The following is a 14,594-nucleotide window of genomic DNA, read 5'->3' as shown; positions in this document are numbered from 1 at the left end:
ACCTCCTGGGAACCCCCCGGCGACCCCCCTCGCCTCCCGTTGAGCCCGCTTGTGCCCAACCAGGCGAGTTTGGCGAGCGAACGAACGAGGGATCGGGACCTCCTGGGCCGTCACGGGGAGGTAATGGGAACCACCGCTGCTGCCGCTGTAATCACCGGTATAGTTCAGTCGTTGCTTCTTCGGCCAACCAGCGTCGACACCTACTCGGAACTTCTCGGAGTCGTTCTGCACAAGATAGCAGTTCCAGTAGGTGAACTCCTTATACAACCCGGGCTGGGGGAAGGCTTTCTCCGCTATCCTCCTGCAGTCTTCCTCCGTTTGGCCACTGCTCTGCATGCGGAGTGCGTTGGCGTACAAACCCGAAAATCTGGAGACGGCAGCCTGATTCGGTCCCACCCCTTCCGGCAATCCTCCCCGTTGCGTGGCCTCCCCTCCGGGCAAAATGTCTGGTACACTGGCATCGGACCCCATCCACCTCCCACGGGTACCGGGGGAGTTTGAGACCCAGTCGTCACTGGAGTACCTTCGTTGGTGTTCTCTATTTCTCGGTGTTGATCTTGTACAGAAATTAAGATAAAGAGAGTACTCGTTAAAACAAGTGGTGCGAATGAAAATGACGTGCAAACCGCGTATATATAGTGTTTCGAAAAAAAATCGTCTAGGCGATGCGCTAGGCGATCCAGACGCTGCAATAGCGCCGAGCGGATCGCCCAGCGCATCGCCTAGCGCCACGAAATCGCCGAGCGTTAGGCGGTTTTTAATTTCGGAAATGGCTGGGCGGTTGCAATGTACCGCCTAGCGTCAGCGCTCAGCTAGGCGGTGCGCTAGGCGCCATTGCGGATGGCCTTAGAATGATTAAGAAAACATAGGGTTTGAAAAGCATTCACATATTTCAAAGACATTGTTATTGTCTTGTTGAAAAAGATGGTTTTAGCCCATCCAACGTTGAGGAAATGTCTATCTCTTCTCTCTCTTATTTTAGTGTACCTTCTAGAGTTGTAATTATCACATCTGCATTTATTTCCTACATTTCCTAGAAGATTTCTAGGATCTTTGTCTGTAATTGAGCAAATTACATAAGAACCTTAATTCTTATTTATATTTTTCTGTAGCAATTAGATGTGTTAGTAAAAACCAATCTTGATTTAGCTTTTAGCACGAGTTGTGGGGTTGGTGTGACAGGCTTATAGGGGGAAAAATTAAGGAATAAGATGTGGGTATGGTCTACATCACTTCCTTTTTCAAGCTCACTTTTTATTCTCTTTCAATCTTTCTTCAATTGAATTATGTCTGCTCAGATTCTGCTGCATAGCTGTAACAAATCTTATTTTGCTCTTGAAGTGCGGATTGGTAAAAGAGCGTGTGCAATTGATATATGACAAACCCCTAGGTCCAGCAGATTCGCTAGATCACTGGGTCTACGAGATCGTGAGACCTTCAGAATTCGGTCGTTGGACACACACTTTTCCCGCTTCAAAACCTCAACCCACTACACTATTGGCTAGTATAGGGAAGTAAATGATCGATCCCATGAGGACGGATGAGTTAGCATGCATTTGGAGGGTTTTGGGAGGGTTTGGCTGCTGTCACGCAACAAGTGGGTCGAGAATTTTAAACTACTGGGCACGAGAATTAAAAACACTCAAGTACTAACTAACTACTAGACCTAGTAAACAATCCAAGCCCCTTGGCCTAGCGGTAAAGAGCGCTGGATACCGCGTCCATCCTAGAGGTCTCGAGTTCGAACCCTGGGAGGCGCAATTCCTATTTCCTCCTTGTTATAGGAGTTGATTTGTAATTTCCTCCTTCATATATATGATATAAATATATGAAGTTAATTTTTTTTAAAAAAAAAAAAAAACTACTAGACCTAGTAAACAATAAGAACACGTACGCATGCATGATTCGAGACTTGAAATTAACTGCAGAGAGTTTATCAAACTACTGGGTCAAGTAAAAAAGTTTCCTAAAACGGTGAGACAATAAAGCAAGAAAAAGCAGTGTGACAGATTCCCGGTTTAGCTACTATGACAGGTAAAGCTGCAAAAGCAAACAAACAACTGATCTGGATCTAACTACCAACGATCTTCATCTTCTTCAGCAAATAAACATGAACATGAACATGAACGAAACAGAGCATCACAAGCAGAGCAACCTCAGATCGAATGTCAAACATTATGATTAAGCAGAAAACTATCAGATCTAAGCTACCAGGTCAAGTAAATCGAAAGCAGCAGATATAGTCATGCAAATCCAACAAGTACGTATCAGATTCATCACTCGAAACCACAATCTACTCCAGATCTAACCGATCCAAACTCAACAACACCCAAATCCATATCCATCCACTCCGATTCAAACAATTCCTCAACAAACAAACTCATATTCAACCAACCTCAACTCCAATTAAACAGTCAATTGCGAAAAGCATCCAAAAGCAGTAAAACCAAAGTAAAACAGAAAATAGAAACTGTCATAACCACGGAAATAAGGTTCAAACACAAAAGCAGTCGCCAAGCTCCCGGCAAGGAAGTTCATGGCGAGAATAAACGACAGAAAATAAAGACAGATTGTATCTTCGCCCTCGTGAGGACGGTGTTACACCACAGAGACTAACTATCGCCAAGTCTACCCAGAACCTCCCATCGGTGCCAGGTGCGTGTGAAGTGAGCTAAAACTAGAAAATGAAACTAAGGAGACTAAGAGTGAAAGATAAAAAGTGATGAAAGAGACTCTTTTCTTCAAAAGGGGTCGTCCCTTTATATAGGCACGGATCCCTAGGGCACTCCTTCTTCATAATTTGTCATTTTTGCCATTGATCCTTATACTTGCTCCTTGCTCTATTTTTTGTATTTTGCCAGCGTTTCTTTTCATTTCCTCGGTCTGGTAAATTGCTGGCGTTTTTCACCTCCTTTTCCTCTGCCCCTAATAATTTATATGCGTTTCCTGGGTTCGGCAGATTTTACACGCACCTGAACTTACAAACACTTATTAGTTCACTGAATTTACAAAATTTAACCCCATAACCAATACATGAAATGAGCTTTATCCGCTCTCTTCATTGAGTTCATCTCACACTTAAAGCAACACCTATTTAGCTTATAAAATTGTCACTAGTAAGTTTGCAGCCTTTGAAATATGTTTTTTAAAGCTCACATTTTGGCAGCTTTATTTATCTTGTTCAGCTAGTTAGTGATTCTGTAATGCATTGCCAACTCTCAAATGATGGTGCCATGTCCCATTTTTAGGGCTGGCAAAATGAATATGATAATGATACTAATTAATGCAACAGTTCCCATCTCATTATTCAAGTAATTTGTTTGCATCATACACTTTACCTTGAGAAATTGTTAGTCATGAATGAAATGCTACTTACCTAAACCTGTGGGCATGGCAAAACTCATTATCCAATTACAAATTGTTCTAATAATGACAACACTTTTTAAATTTCAAGAAAATAGCAAACAAACAATTGGAAAATTGACCTAGTGTATTTTTTTTATACCGACGAAAAATCTGACATATATTCGCTATATGTCAACTAAGTTGCGCTTCATTGAGTAGAGTTATTATTTCAACAATTATTGAAACTTTTCGAAAACCAAAATCGGGTGCTGACCCTTAATTTTAAACCTATTTCTTCAGAGTTGGTACAGTATTGATTAAGTTATGAATCACTATTATTTTATATTACTTTGCTTAAAAAGGTAGGCCGACTGAGATCATCAGAAACCATATAGTATGTAGCTTTTTATTTTAATTTAGTTAACATTATTTTAACTTACTGTATGACCATAGGTGTTCTCTATAAGGTTGGACAGAGGAATATGTGTCTTGTTCTTTCATGCCAAAGAAGCTTGCTACATAAGAATCTGATTTTAGAAGAAATTTGGGGACAAAAGAAGCTTTACTTGTCTTTATCTATTTTTTCTCTTCAACATAGAAATCAGAAATAATGTGAAGCTTCTGCTTCATTCAATCTCCCTCTTTATCTCTGGTTATCTTCTTCCTCAGGTATGTACATTACTTATAAAATAAACTAACTATTTTAGTTTGTGTATGCAATTAACTAGACACAGCTGCACAATCTTGAAGAAGTCATTTTTCATTCCAGACTTGGGTTTTCATATAATTCATAGTAGCAAAAAAAGAGAAGTGCATATTAGTGGTTTCAGATTTATGCATAAATTTCAGTTTGATGTTGATGTATATATAGTATGATGGCCATTTCTGCTGCTTTTAATGGGTAAAAGAAACATGTATTTCATTGTTTATTAACAGAAGAGGAAAGGAAGGGTATGAACGAGTTGAACAGTGGAAGAGCAAAGCAAATGCCATGGAACAATGTGTACAGTAGTAGTGAGTCTCTTGACAAGGAATTCCATGGAAAAGCTTGGGATCATCCATGAATGCCATTTCTTTCGGGTTCGTGGCAACGGCCATCTTGATTTCGATGTTTCTCATTATGGCTATTTTCGAGCATCTATTCAGACCGTCTTCCCACCAAGACTCTTCTACGCAGACGGAATCAACACAAATGCACAAGCTTGAGCCCCCTCATCACCCAGTAAGCACCATTCTTCTTCTTCTTCTTCATAGTCAACAACTGAGAGTGAGATTGTAATTCTTGCATGTGGATGTCAGGTACAGACATCATATGCATCAGATTTCTCAGTGGTGATGCCAGGACAGCAGTATCCTAGCTTTATTGCTCAACCTGCTCCTCTGCCAAGGGAAGGAGAGTGATTTGGCTCTCCCACTCTCTCTCTCATCCAACCAACCAATAAAGCTTACTTCAGTTTGGCATCTTTTGTACACACCACTTGATTTAATGGCTTACAAATTTTGATTGCACCACACAAATTCAGCAACTTCTAATTGTATGCAACAAACTTATACAAACAAACCATCTTACATAAGTAGTATCAAAAAAATGCGAGCTGCCAACACATAAATTTACTTTATACTTTGCAGCATACTTTCCGACTCGACTAGGGAACCATTCCCACAATGTTTATGTAGATAGCCTGATTTTGGAATCTACATAAAACAACCATATTGATACAAGGATTACGAAGACAGGGACAAGTAACATCTCAAGTTCAAAATGGATGCGCTTCCCCAGCTTCAAATCTTCAACTCTACAGAACTTTGTGGCTCGTCATCTGTGAGGTCTCGATGTGGATACAGCCGCTCTGATATAACAACCGTCCATTTCAATGTCATTGGTCGACTTCTAAGTTATTATACAAATCTTATTCCAGTTCATCATCATCGTCAGGTTGAATGGCAGTAAGTAACGAATACTTGACCCTAAGTGAGATCTTCCCCTTTTCAATTACAAGTCTTGCTCCTGAAACAACCCAATAGCCAGGCGGTTCCTGTGGCCCTCTTGTCATCTCTGTCGTATCAACAAACTTCAAGAGTTTGGGAGTTTGGGTGGGAACAGGAGGGCCCCCGGGGTACACAGCAGAATTAATATTCACATCAGCCGGCTGGGGAGGTGGTTTCTGGACTGCTGTGAAGTGATGACTAATTAGAGTTGAAATAAGTCCAGATTTACGTGTCAACCCAGGGGATCCATCCCATTCTGGATACTTAACTGAAACAGCTCCTTTAACAGTCGAGAAACGTAAACAGAGGAAAAGAACCTTCTTAAATCCATAATTCCCAACCTGCAATTGTGCTCCAGTGACTATGGAAAGTTCATCTTCAGTTTCAACAGGAGCCGTACATACATGGGAAAAGTTTTTCCATTGTACTTTCTCGTAATATCTCCGATCATATGATTCCTGGCGAAAATTGCCACTTGGGTCATCCTCAAGTTGGAATATATTTGGAAGAGAGGAGAGGTGTTGCAAGTGAATAGCCAAGCGGTTGCTTCTTTTACCTTCAAGATACAATCTCAGACCAGTTACAGGTCGTTTACCCACATCAACCTGAAATAATAGTTAAGATGGAAATAGCAGTTGTTAAATTACAGGGGAGCACATAAGGAAAATCATTTTTGGGCAGAAGAAGACAGTCGGTAACCATTAAGCATGCTGAACATACTACTTGACCCAATCCTTAATAGGGTCCCTAAGTATTTCATCACATTATATTTTCAGTTGCAACTTGCAAGGAAAAAGTAATTGGAAATCATTCCCAGTTCGGAGGATTATCTTGGCCTCTTTGGAGGATTGTTCTTCTTTTATATTTATTGAATCCCAGTTCTTGTTTTACTTCCGCCTTTCACTCCATATCAATTTGGTGCGGCGAACGTGGATCGCATCATGGTGAACACTCAGAGCACTGAAGAACGTCTTGACAGATTGGAGAAGGCGGTCGCGAACATCAAAGTGCAAATGAGCACATTCGAAGCCCGGATCTCTAACTGTATCAATGATGCCTTGGCACCATTCTTGCAGGATGTGCAGTCTCGTGGCTTCATTCGGGAGCGCAGGCAACAGATCGCATTCACTTTAGATGATCAACCTTTATCTCACACCAACAATACCAAGTCCCACAACTTCAACACTGAGCCAACGCCTCCCCTACTTCCTCTTGCACCTAATCCTCCCCCAACCAGCCCCCTTGTGCAGGAGATACAACCAGTCCAGCAACCAGTGGCTCTCCCATGTTTGGATGCACCATCCATCCCTGCAAATCAGCATCTCCATAAGTTGCCCATCACCCAACCTAATGTTGCACTTTCACCATCCATTTCACAATCAAAACTGCTTGCACTCTCTCCGACCCTCACTGTACGTCCAGTTGGGGCAGGCCATCTCTCTTCACTCATGTTTTCCTCTCCCAATTCCACATGTGCATTCAGTGAAGCTAGTTGTAGGCGTATGACAACCAAACATCTTGAGTATGAATGGCTACTTGCAAGCCCAACAACAAGGATATCCAAGCAATGCATTAATGTTGTTGGTCGTTCTCTATTGTTTGGCAATCTGGATTCTCTTCGAAAGCACGAGTACGAGCCTCCACCAATCAAAGCAATGTGTTTATGTTTCAACTCCAGCCTTGTGGGCAAGGCTGTTTTGACAGCGAGGCAATTGATAGAGATCAAGCTAATGATCTCCATTATCTCTTGAGATTATTTTCATTATTATGGAGATTGTTGAAGATTACAATTGATAGAGATCAAGCTAATGATCTCCATTATCTCTTGAGATTATTTTCATTATTGTGGAGATTGTTGAAAGGTTACTTTAAATGTTGAGGATTTGTTTCTTTGTTTATCTATAGGTTGATCCTTATAAATAGCTCCTCTTTAGAAGAGCTAGATATCCCGGAAAATAAAGTGTATTAGGACGGTATCAACCGTAGGCCTCTTCGGAGGATTATCTTGGCCTCTTTGGAGGATTGTTCTTCTTTTATATTTATTGAATCCCAGTTCTTGTTTTACTTCCGCCTTTCACTCCATATCACAACACTTTGCTTAATTCATGTTCTAATTACCACTGCAGGTGAGAATCAACAGTTTTGTGATGAGAGGATCGTAACTTCTGACCTTTAACTGAATATCTTTCCCATTAAATGCAATTTACACTGCATAATATAGATAGGCTACCAGTGGCACAAACTCAAAGTCTCACTGAACTAGAGGCAGAAATAATTAGGAAAAAGAAGCTTTACCGCTGTGGCATTTATAAAAAGTTTCGGGCCCATAAGACTAAACTGCAGGGAGGTTGTGTTTTGCTGTCTTCGCTGAGGACCAAGAGGAAGATCACTGAATACAGGTGCCCATTGCCTAGGAAGCTGGAACTCTAGAAACTGATGGAGTTCTTCTATTGGTGGCTTATCTGCATACACAAAAAGTTTGTTCTTAAAAAATGAAGAAGAAGATGATGAAAAATGCTTCAGACGAGCTATACTGCCACACATGAAGATGCACTAAAACATGTCAGGTTGCCAGAAGTTTTTCATAGTGAGAGTCCTAATACATGATGCTGTGATATGATGTTGTGATACGAATCACACATCGATTCCACATGGAGGTGTGGAATAGCATACAAGTGGGAGTCAACCATTTATCTTTGACATAGTTTTGGGTTAAGTGAGAGCTCCCTAACTTATATGCTTACCAATTGGTGCGTGAATGTGGATACGGACGGCCTACATAAAGGGGCTACCAAGGGGTGCTACTGAAAATGTGGGCCCAAGGGGTACCAAATGGATTGTGGGCCAGTGGCTTTGGGTTTGCCACCCAGTGTGTGCCATCCGTGGACATCCGCTTTGAAAGAGGGATACAAATCCCACATTGATTCCACATGAAAGTGTGGAATAGCATATGAGTGGGGGAGTCAATCCTTTACCTTTGACCATGGTTTTGGGTTAAGTAAGGGTTCCCTAACTATATGCTTATCATGCTGCCCCCATGCCCCACAAAAAGAAACAGAGAAACATTCCAAGGAGACTTTATTTCCTCTTAGAGTAACTATAATTGAAATTTTAAAAAAATAAAAGCATAATAGATCACTCACAACGCAAATAAAGATTAATTGCATGACTCAAATAGCCACTTCCTGAAACACCATTTAGTAGGGATGTTATTGGGATAAAGGACATAGAAATAACATCAGGCTCCTTTAAAACTGTTTGCAGCCACTCCTGATGGTTCAAATTTGTGCTATCACTTCCACCTCTCCTTTTGCACATGCTAACAATATCCTATCATTCAGCAAAATGTAAAGTAAAAAATATATTTATGTACAGACTAAAAGTAAAGCAAAAAACTAGAGGTTGCGGCATGAAAGATTAAAAGTGTACATCTTTATATGCATACGAACTTGACGTGCCAGTATCTGCAAACCTGAGCCGTGTCCGTGTCTCCTTGGTTTCAAACTGAAGGAGAAAAAATAATATATGAAACAAAAAAACATACGAGTAAACAAAGAGTATGGATCAATCAACGAAACTAGACAATAATGGAGAAATTATCTATCACCTAAGCAACAAGAGTCAAAGCGATCCAATGACTTTTCTTGGTATGGGTAATATAAACCATCCATCAGAAACAGTGCCATGAAGGAAAATAAATAAAACCAAACCAACTGGGTGTGACAATTTAATGATAAGAATTCATATTACAATCTTTAAGAGAGAAAAAGGAAATAAGAAACTTCAATCAATGGAACTATGCAAGAGTACATGCACTGAAAAGGTAGGGATACCCAGATACATAATCTGAATGCTTAAGACACCGATTATATTGAATAACCAAAGACACTATTTAGAGGTCAACATAAACCTAATAACCTATTAAGGGAAGGACCAGCACATTCACGAGGATGGATGCCATAGAGATAGACCGGTTACAATTGATGCTGCTTGATAGACAGTAACGAAGAACTATTGCAGTGATGTTCACTCTATGATATTGCCGCGTAAATTAGAAAGGTAATAAGCATCAAGCTTCCTATATACTCCTTCAGATGAAAACTAATTTAGCCAAGAAACATCAATTCAGGAACTGTACTTAAATTAATTTATTTCTTAATCCTCATAGCATTTCATCAGTGTCAGCTGAAATGTACCCAATATGAATCACATAAATATATGTAAGGTTTAAGTTATTGCACCAAAATTTCACACCAAATGCAAATTCAATGTGAAAACTTTCACAAATATAACACCACTTTCGATTTTGGTTTAGTTTAAGCATGCTTTCTGGTGGTCAGATTTGACGTGGCCAACCTCTTTTCATGCGGACATGTATTCCAAGGTATGTATATGAACAGAAAATAAAAATGTTGGGCACATCAGATGATCATCAAAAAATGACCATGCTTAATTTGCACCAAAATTTTTTTTAAAAAAAGCAAAAAAAAAGTGGAGTTAAAGTTGTGAAGTTTGAAAGTAGTGCCGAGTATGCAATTTGATATTAAGGTAGTTTTTTCACTACACGGTTAGTTTAGAATTGGATATTTTCGTAGATTATAAGTGAAAAACTAAACTGGTTCAAACCTTCTCAGACTGGTATACTTGCTCGGAACCCAGTTCATTTTGTCCATTTGCATCTAAGAACCTCTTATCTGCCATCACCTTCAATCTCTTCTGCACATCAGCAGGTTGAAGTGATGAGGAATGCTGCTGTTTCATGTAAATTACATCCTTCCCGCCCATCTTTACACCCACAATGATGTGAGTCCCAAACTTGCTAATAAACCTAGCAAAAGGGAGTTCAGCAACAGTAGTATCATTTACAAATAACTGCAACACTAAAAATGAACAGGTAACGTAAATGTTATTAGTATTTGGTATCTCAGAAATGACTACTTAATCTTAATATAGCTGAACAACACCTGCTAGAACTACTACCTTGTTAAAGCAGAACTAATGAGCTGGCAAATGAGTAAAATCAAGTACTGACCTATAACTAATAGTCACTCTCTATTTGCTTGAGAGTTTGGGTGTACTTTAAGTACCCTGCAAATTACTAGACGAAGGAACAAATCCATAACTATAAAGGAGATAAGATGCATGCTCAAAATTGTCAGATGAATGGCCGGGTGTTCAGTTCGTGTTATCCTAGCAAAAGTAGAAAATAAAACCAGAAAGTAGGACTTCGCCACATGTCAGGAACTCAGTATTCATGTCTTAAATCTTCATGGAAAATCTCTTGCGTGATTTTGTTATGATTTAAATGGGTCTGTATTGTTGTTGACTCCAACCACTACCCCTCCTTTAAGTAGACGTTATATATTGTAGATAAAAGGATAATAATGAATTTACTAGAGACTTCTTATGCATTTAGACATTAGAAAAAAAAACAGGCGTAGGCATGCAAGCATCCTAGACACAGATAGGTCAGGAGAGATTCAAGCAATAGAATGTATAGTTTACTAAAGTCTTTTAAAGAAGGTAACCCCAAGGCATACCTTGCCAATGCTGCAGGCTCCCATGATGATGGAACTTCTCTCTTCACATGATCCTTGAGCACCATCTGAGACTTTTCTAGTGCAACCGTATACAGTGTTATAAACATACCATCAAAAGCAAGAGTTTTGGTGTATGCTGCGTCTTTCTGCCAACAACCAGAAAACTCAAACATTGCATTGAAGAGCCCTGAAGGAATTTTTCCCGTCAATGACAGCTCTTGATTTAATTGCTCTGACATCTGGGGGAATGTGAAGGTATGGGTTATTTTTTGATACACTCGAACATAAATACAGTTAGGGGTGGGTAGGTACGGTATACCTTACCGAAACCACCATACCGTATACTTCACCGTAAATTCGGTATACGAACAAATCATACCTTTACCTTACCAAAATTTTCGGTATGACCAATTTCCATACCGATGCGGTACCTCATTTTTGGTATACAGTACCAAAGTTCGGTATACCGTACTTTTACAGTATACCTTACTTTCAACATCAATGAAAATAGATAATTTGAGTTTTTAGAATATTATTTATATTTTATTTTAAAAATGTATATATTACATATATTTTATTCATAATTATATTTATATTTCACAATAAATTTTATAATGTTAAAAATATATAAAATATATTTTATACTATTAAATTTATATTTTACGGTACATACCGAACTTCGGTATGAAGCGATATACCGCGGTATATGAAAATTCATACCGTTACCTTACCGAAAGATTTCGGTAAGGTATTATACCGTACCGAAAATCACGGTATACCAAAAGTTCAGTATATTCGATATTTTTTCGGTACGATAAGGCCGGTATTTCAGTATTTTTTCCCAACCCTAGATACAGTATAAGCTGAACAGTGAACTTCATGACTTAAGTGTTAGCAAAGAACCACACAATGGATGATATGACTCAAAGCTAGATAAGTGTATCACACATTCGCACGTCTTCAACAGCCAAATAACTGACATTTCAGAGCTCAAATCACAAAATTCTCTATAGAAAGGGCAAATCAATTCAGTGCATCTATAACACAAATTTATATATACTGAACAAACAAAAAAATAAGAATGTAAGCAACCTGCTGGAAAGTCAGAACATCAGAACGAAATCGTGTCCGCTCTCCTTTATCGCATTTGATTGATTTTGAAACACCAGCAACTGAGGTTCCACCTGGAAGAATAATCTCCCGACACTGATCCTCATTAATCTCCATCATATGTGAATCTCCCTTACAATACTTTAGTCTAAGATCCAAGGAAATATCATATCCACGACCAATCGACTGAATAGCCACCTTAGCTGCTTCTACAGCAGGAAGCTTAAGCGCCATCTTTCACACACTCGCTTTCTTATCTCAAAACCCACATACCTCTACTTAACTTGATCCGTTTCACAGTCAAAATTAAGCAAGTAATTAAACAAATCCGAATCGCAACTACAGCTTCTCAAAAACTTGCAGGGGTTATATACTAATTTCTTGGATCAACTGAAAGCAAAGAACGAATTGTAACCTCCCAAGTTAAGCTCCAAACTCCCATGACCAAACCTTCCAGTATCAACCTGGAATTTCTCAACCACGCACGATTCAGCTCGAAACTCCCAACGAAGTTTGACTACGCAGTAAAACATACATACATATCTAAATATATTTTGTTTCTTATTTGAGCACGATTTCCATAACAAGATATTATTTCACAAGCTCTGTGATTATTGCTCAACAGTTTTCGAGCATCCAGGTCTAGGACAGCGAAATTCAGAGTCAAAAAGAAATTTAGCTATTCCACTGGAACAACGTAGGGGATTCGGCACAGCATACCTTTTTTTCAAAAAAAAAAGGAAAAGAAAATCAACACTGCGAGCTACAAAATTGGCGATTCAAAACCTAGCTAGCTTGAGTTCCTCGGTAAGCAAACCTTGAAACCCTAGATTTTCGCAGTGAGGTTAAACTGAAGCTCAGATCTAGAGGAAGACGGGAGCTTCTTCAACATAATACAGGTGTACGATTATCCGTATTTGGGTTGGACATAATTACATTAGACCATCCACAGGAATAGCCTAGCAATAGTCCAGCCACAGTCTAGCCACTGCCACATCATCAGCACTAAAAATCGTCCTGTCACATCATAAATATCCCAGTCATAGCCTAGCCACATCATAAATAGCCCAGCCACATCAATAGCCACATCACTAATAACAATTATATAAAATGACATAATTAACAATCACACAATATACGGAATTTAATTTACGAGACATATACGGGAAACATTAATAATACTATCCACATCACTATTAACAAATATATACAAAATGAAATAATTAACAATCACACAATATACGGAATGAAATTTACGCCACAAAAACGAGAAAATTCACTAATATTAATAAAATTTAAAAAGGACATTAATTAAAAAAAATTACATAATTTAAAAAAAACTAACGCTGTGCAGTCCTCCGCGCCCATAACTCTTCAATTAAATCCTTTTGGAGTCGAATATGAGCCTCCGTTTGGCGCATCCCCACCACTCCCACCACTACCACCGGCGTTACTCATTTCTAGGTGTTGATCTTATACAGAAATTAAGATAGAGAGAGTACTCGTTAATACAAGTGGTGCGAATGAAAATGACGGGCAAGTCGCGTATATATAGTGTTTCGGAAACAAAAAAAATTAAAAATTCGCGCTAGGCGATCCGGACGCTGCAATAGCGCCTAGCGCCGCGGAACCGCCGAGCGCTAGGCGGTTTTTTTCCGCGAAGTCGGCTAGACGGCTGCAATAGTTCGCCTAGCGCACCGCCGAGCGCCGGCGCTCGGCTAGGCAGTGCGCTAGGCGCTATTGTGGATGCTCTTATGCTTTATTATTAGCACTAATTGAGTTATGCATATTTAAATTTTGAACTGTATTGGAATGAAATTATTTAGATATTGTTTCATTTATAAATTTAAAATGCTTCAAAATGAGTACAGTGGTTAAACTGTTTAGGATCAATTTAATTTTTACATCCAACATTGTTTTTTTAAATGTGACGCAAAAAGTTTTGAGCCCATTGAATTAGGGGTGATCAAGTATTTTATTACCCAATTCAAACTAAATCGAAATTCAAGTTTTCGTTTAAATTTTGGTTCGTCTCAAATTCAAATTTTGAAAAATTTCATATATTTGGATCAATTTTAACTGAATGTTTTTATAACAGAAAAAAAAATTTGAGGAAACAATGAAAGTATTTAACGATACAATCCAAAATAAAGATCAAAACATAAAAAGGAGGAAACATAAAGGAGTTACGAGCTAGAATATGTGCTAACATATTGTTCGAACAACGAACTCAAGCAACTACCCACCAAGCCTATGTAGTAGAAGTAATTGATTCCGATATGACGGCTTCATATCGGACCAATCGGGTGATGTATTCATAATGAAGAAGACTACCACTTAAGCATTTGTGTATATAATACATGACTCACGACAATGTTAAGAAACGTACCGAAATAAGTACAAATAACTATCACTTTAGATATAAAAATTGCTATCACTTTAGATATACGTATATTTTATATTGACAAAAATGAAAATGCATGAAGAAATATTTATATATATAAAATTTGTTGTGGACTTTAAATAAGTATTAAATATATTGTTTGTTGCCACAGAATGATGTGATATTTATGTTAGTTGATCTTAATGGAGTATATTTCGATAAAACTT

At 38.7% G+C, this 14,594-nt stretch overlaps 1 protein-coding gene and 1 long non-coding RNA gene across 5 annotated transcripts; one reads left to right on the top strand and one right to left on the bottom strand.

Annotated features, from left to right (window-relative positions):
* The first annotated feature begins 3,460 nt into the window (after nucleotides 1-3,460).
* LOC121755364 lies at nucleotides 3,461-4,857 on the top strand. 3 transcript variants are annotated; one of them, XR_006040702.1, is made up of 3 exons: nucleotides 3,684-3,707; nucleotides 3,799-4,567; nucleotides 4,645-4,857. It is a non-coding gene; the product is annotated as an uncharacterized LOC121755364 (long non-coding RNA). The 3 variants fall into 3 exon arrangements; XR_006040700.1 differs by lacking the exon at nucleotides 3,684-3,707 and having other exon boundaries at nucleotides 3,726-4,014; nucleotides 4,282-4,567; XR_006040701.1 differs by having other exon boundaries at nucleotides 3,461-4,567.
* A 9-nt stretch (nucleotides 4,858-4,866) lies between these two features.
* LOC121755290 (MACPF domain-containing protein At4g24290-like) lies at nucleotides 4,867-12,891 on the bottom strand. Of its 2 annotated transcripts, none has more exons than XM_042150590.1 (8): nucleotides 12,802-12,881; nucleotides 11,967-12,704; nucleotides 10,875-11,113; nucleotides 9,961-10,162; nucleotides 8,764-8,838; nucleotides 8,478-8,664; nucleotides 7,630-7,796; nucleotides 4,867-5,939 (listed from the first exon to the last, which is right to left on the bottom strand). In XM_042150590.1, the coding sequence occupies exons 2-8, from the start codon at nucleotides 12,216-12,218 to the stop codon at nucleotides 5,256-5,258; spliced, it is 1,806 nt and encodes a 601-aa protein (XP_042006524.1). In that variant the 5' UTR covers nucleotides 12,219-12,704; nucleotides 12,802-12,881; the 3' UTR covers nucleotides 4,867-5,255. The 2 variants fall into 2 exon arrangements, with proteins under 2 accessions (XP_042006524.1, XP_042006525.1); XM_042150591.1 differs by having other exon boundaries at nucleotides 5,651-5,792; nucleotides 5,891-5,939; nucleotides 11,967-12,891.
* Nucleotides 12,892-14,594: the final 1,703 nt, after the last annotated feature.

This window comes from Salvia splendens, chromosome 11, assembly GCF_004379255.2.
Source record: "Salvia splendens isolate huo1 chromosome 11, SspV2, whole genome shotgun sequence".
In the NCBI taxonomy this organism is placed as follows: Eukaryota; Viridiplantae; Streptophyta; class Magnoliopsida; order Lamiales; family Lamiaceae; genus Salvia; species Salvia splendens.
This window is presented reverse-complemented; position numbering and strand designations above follow the sequence as displayed.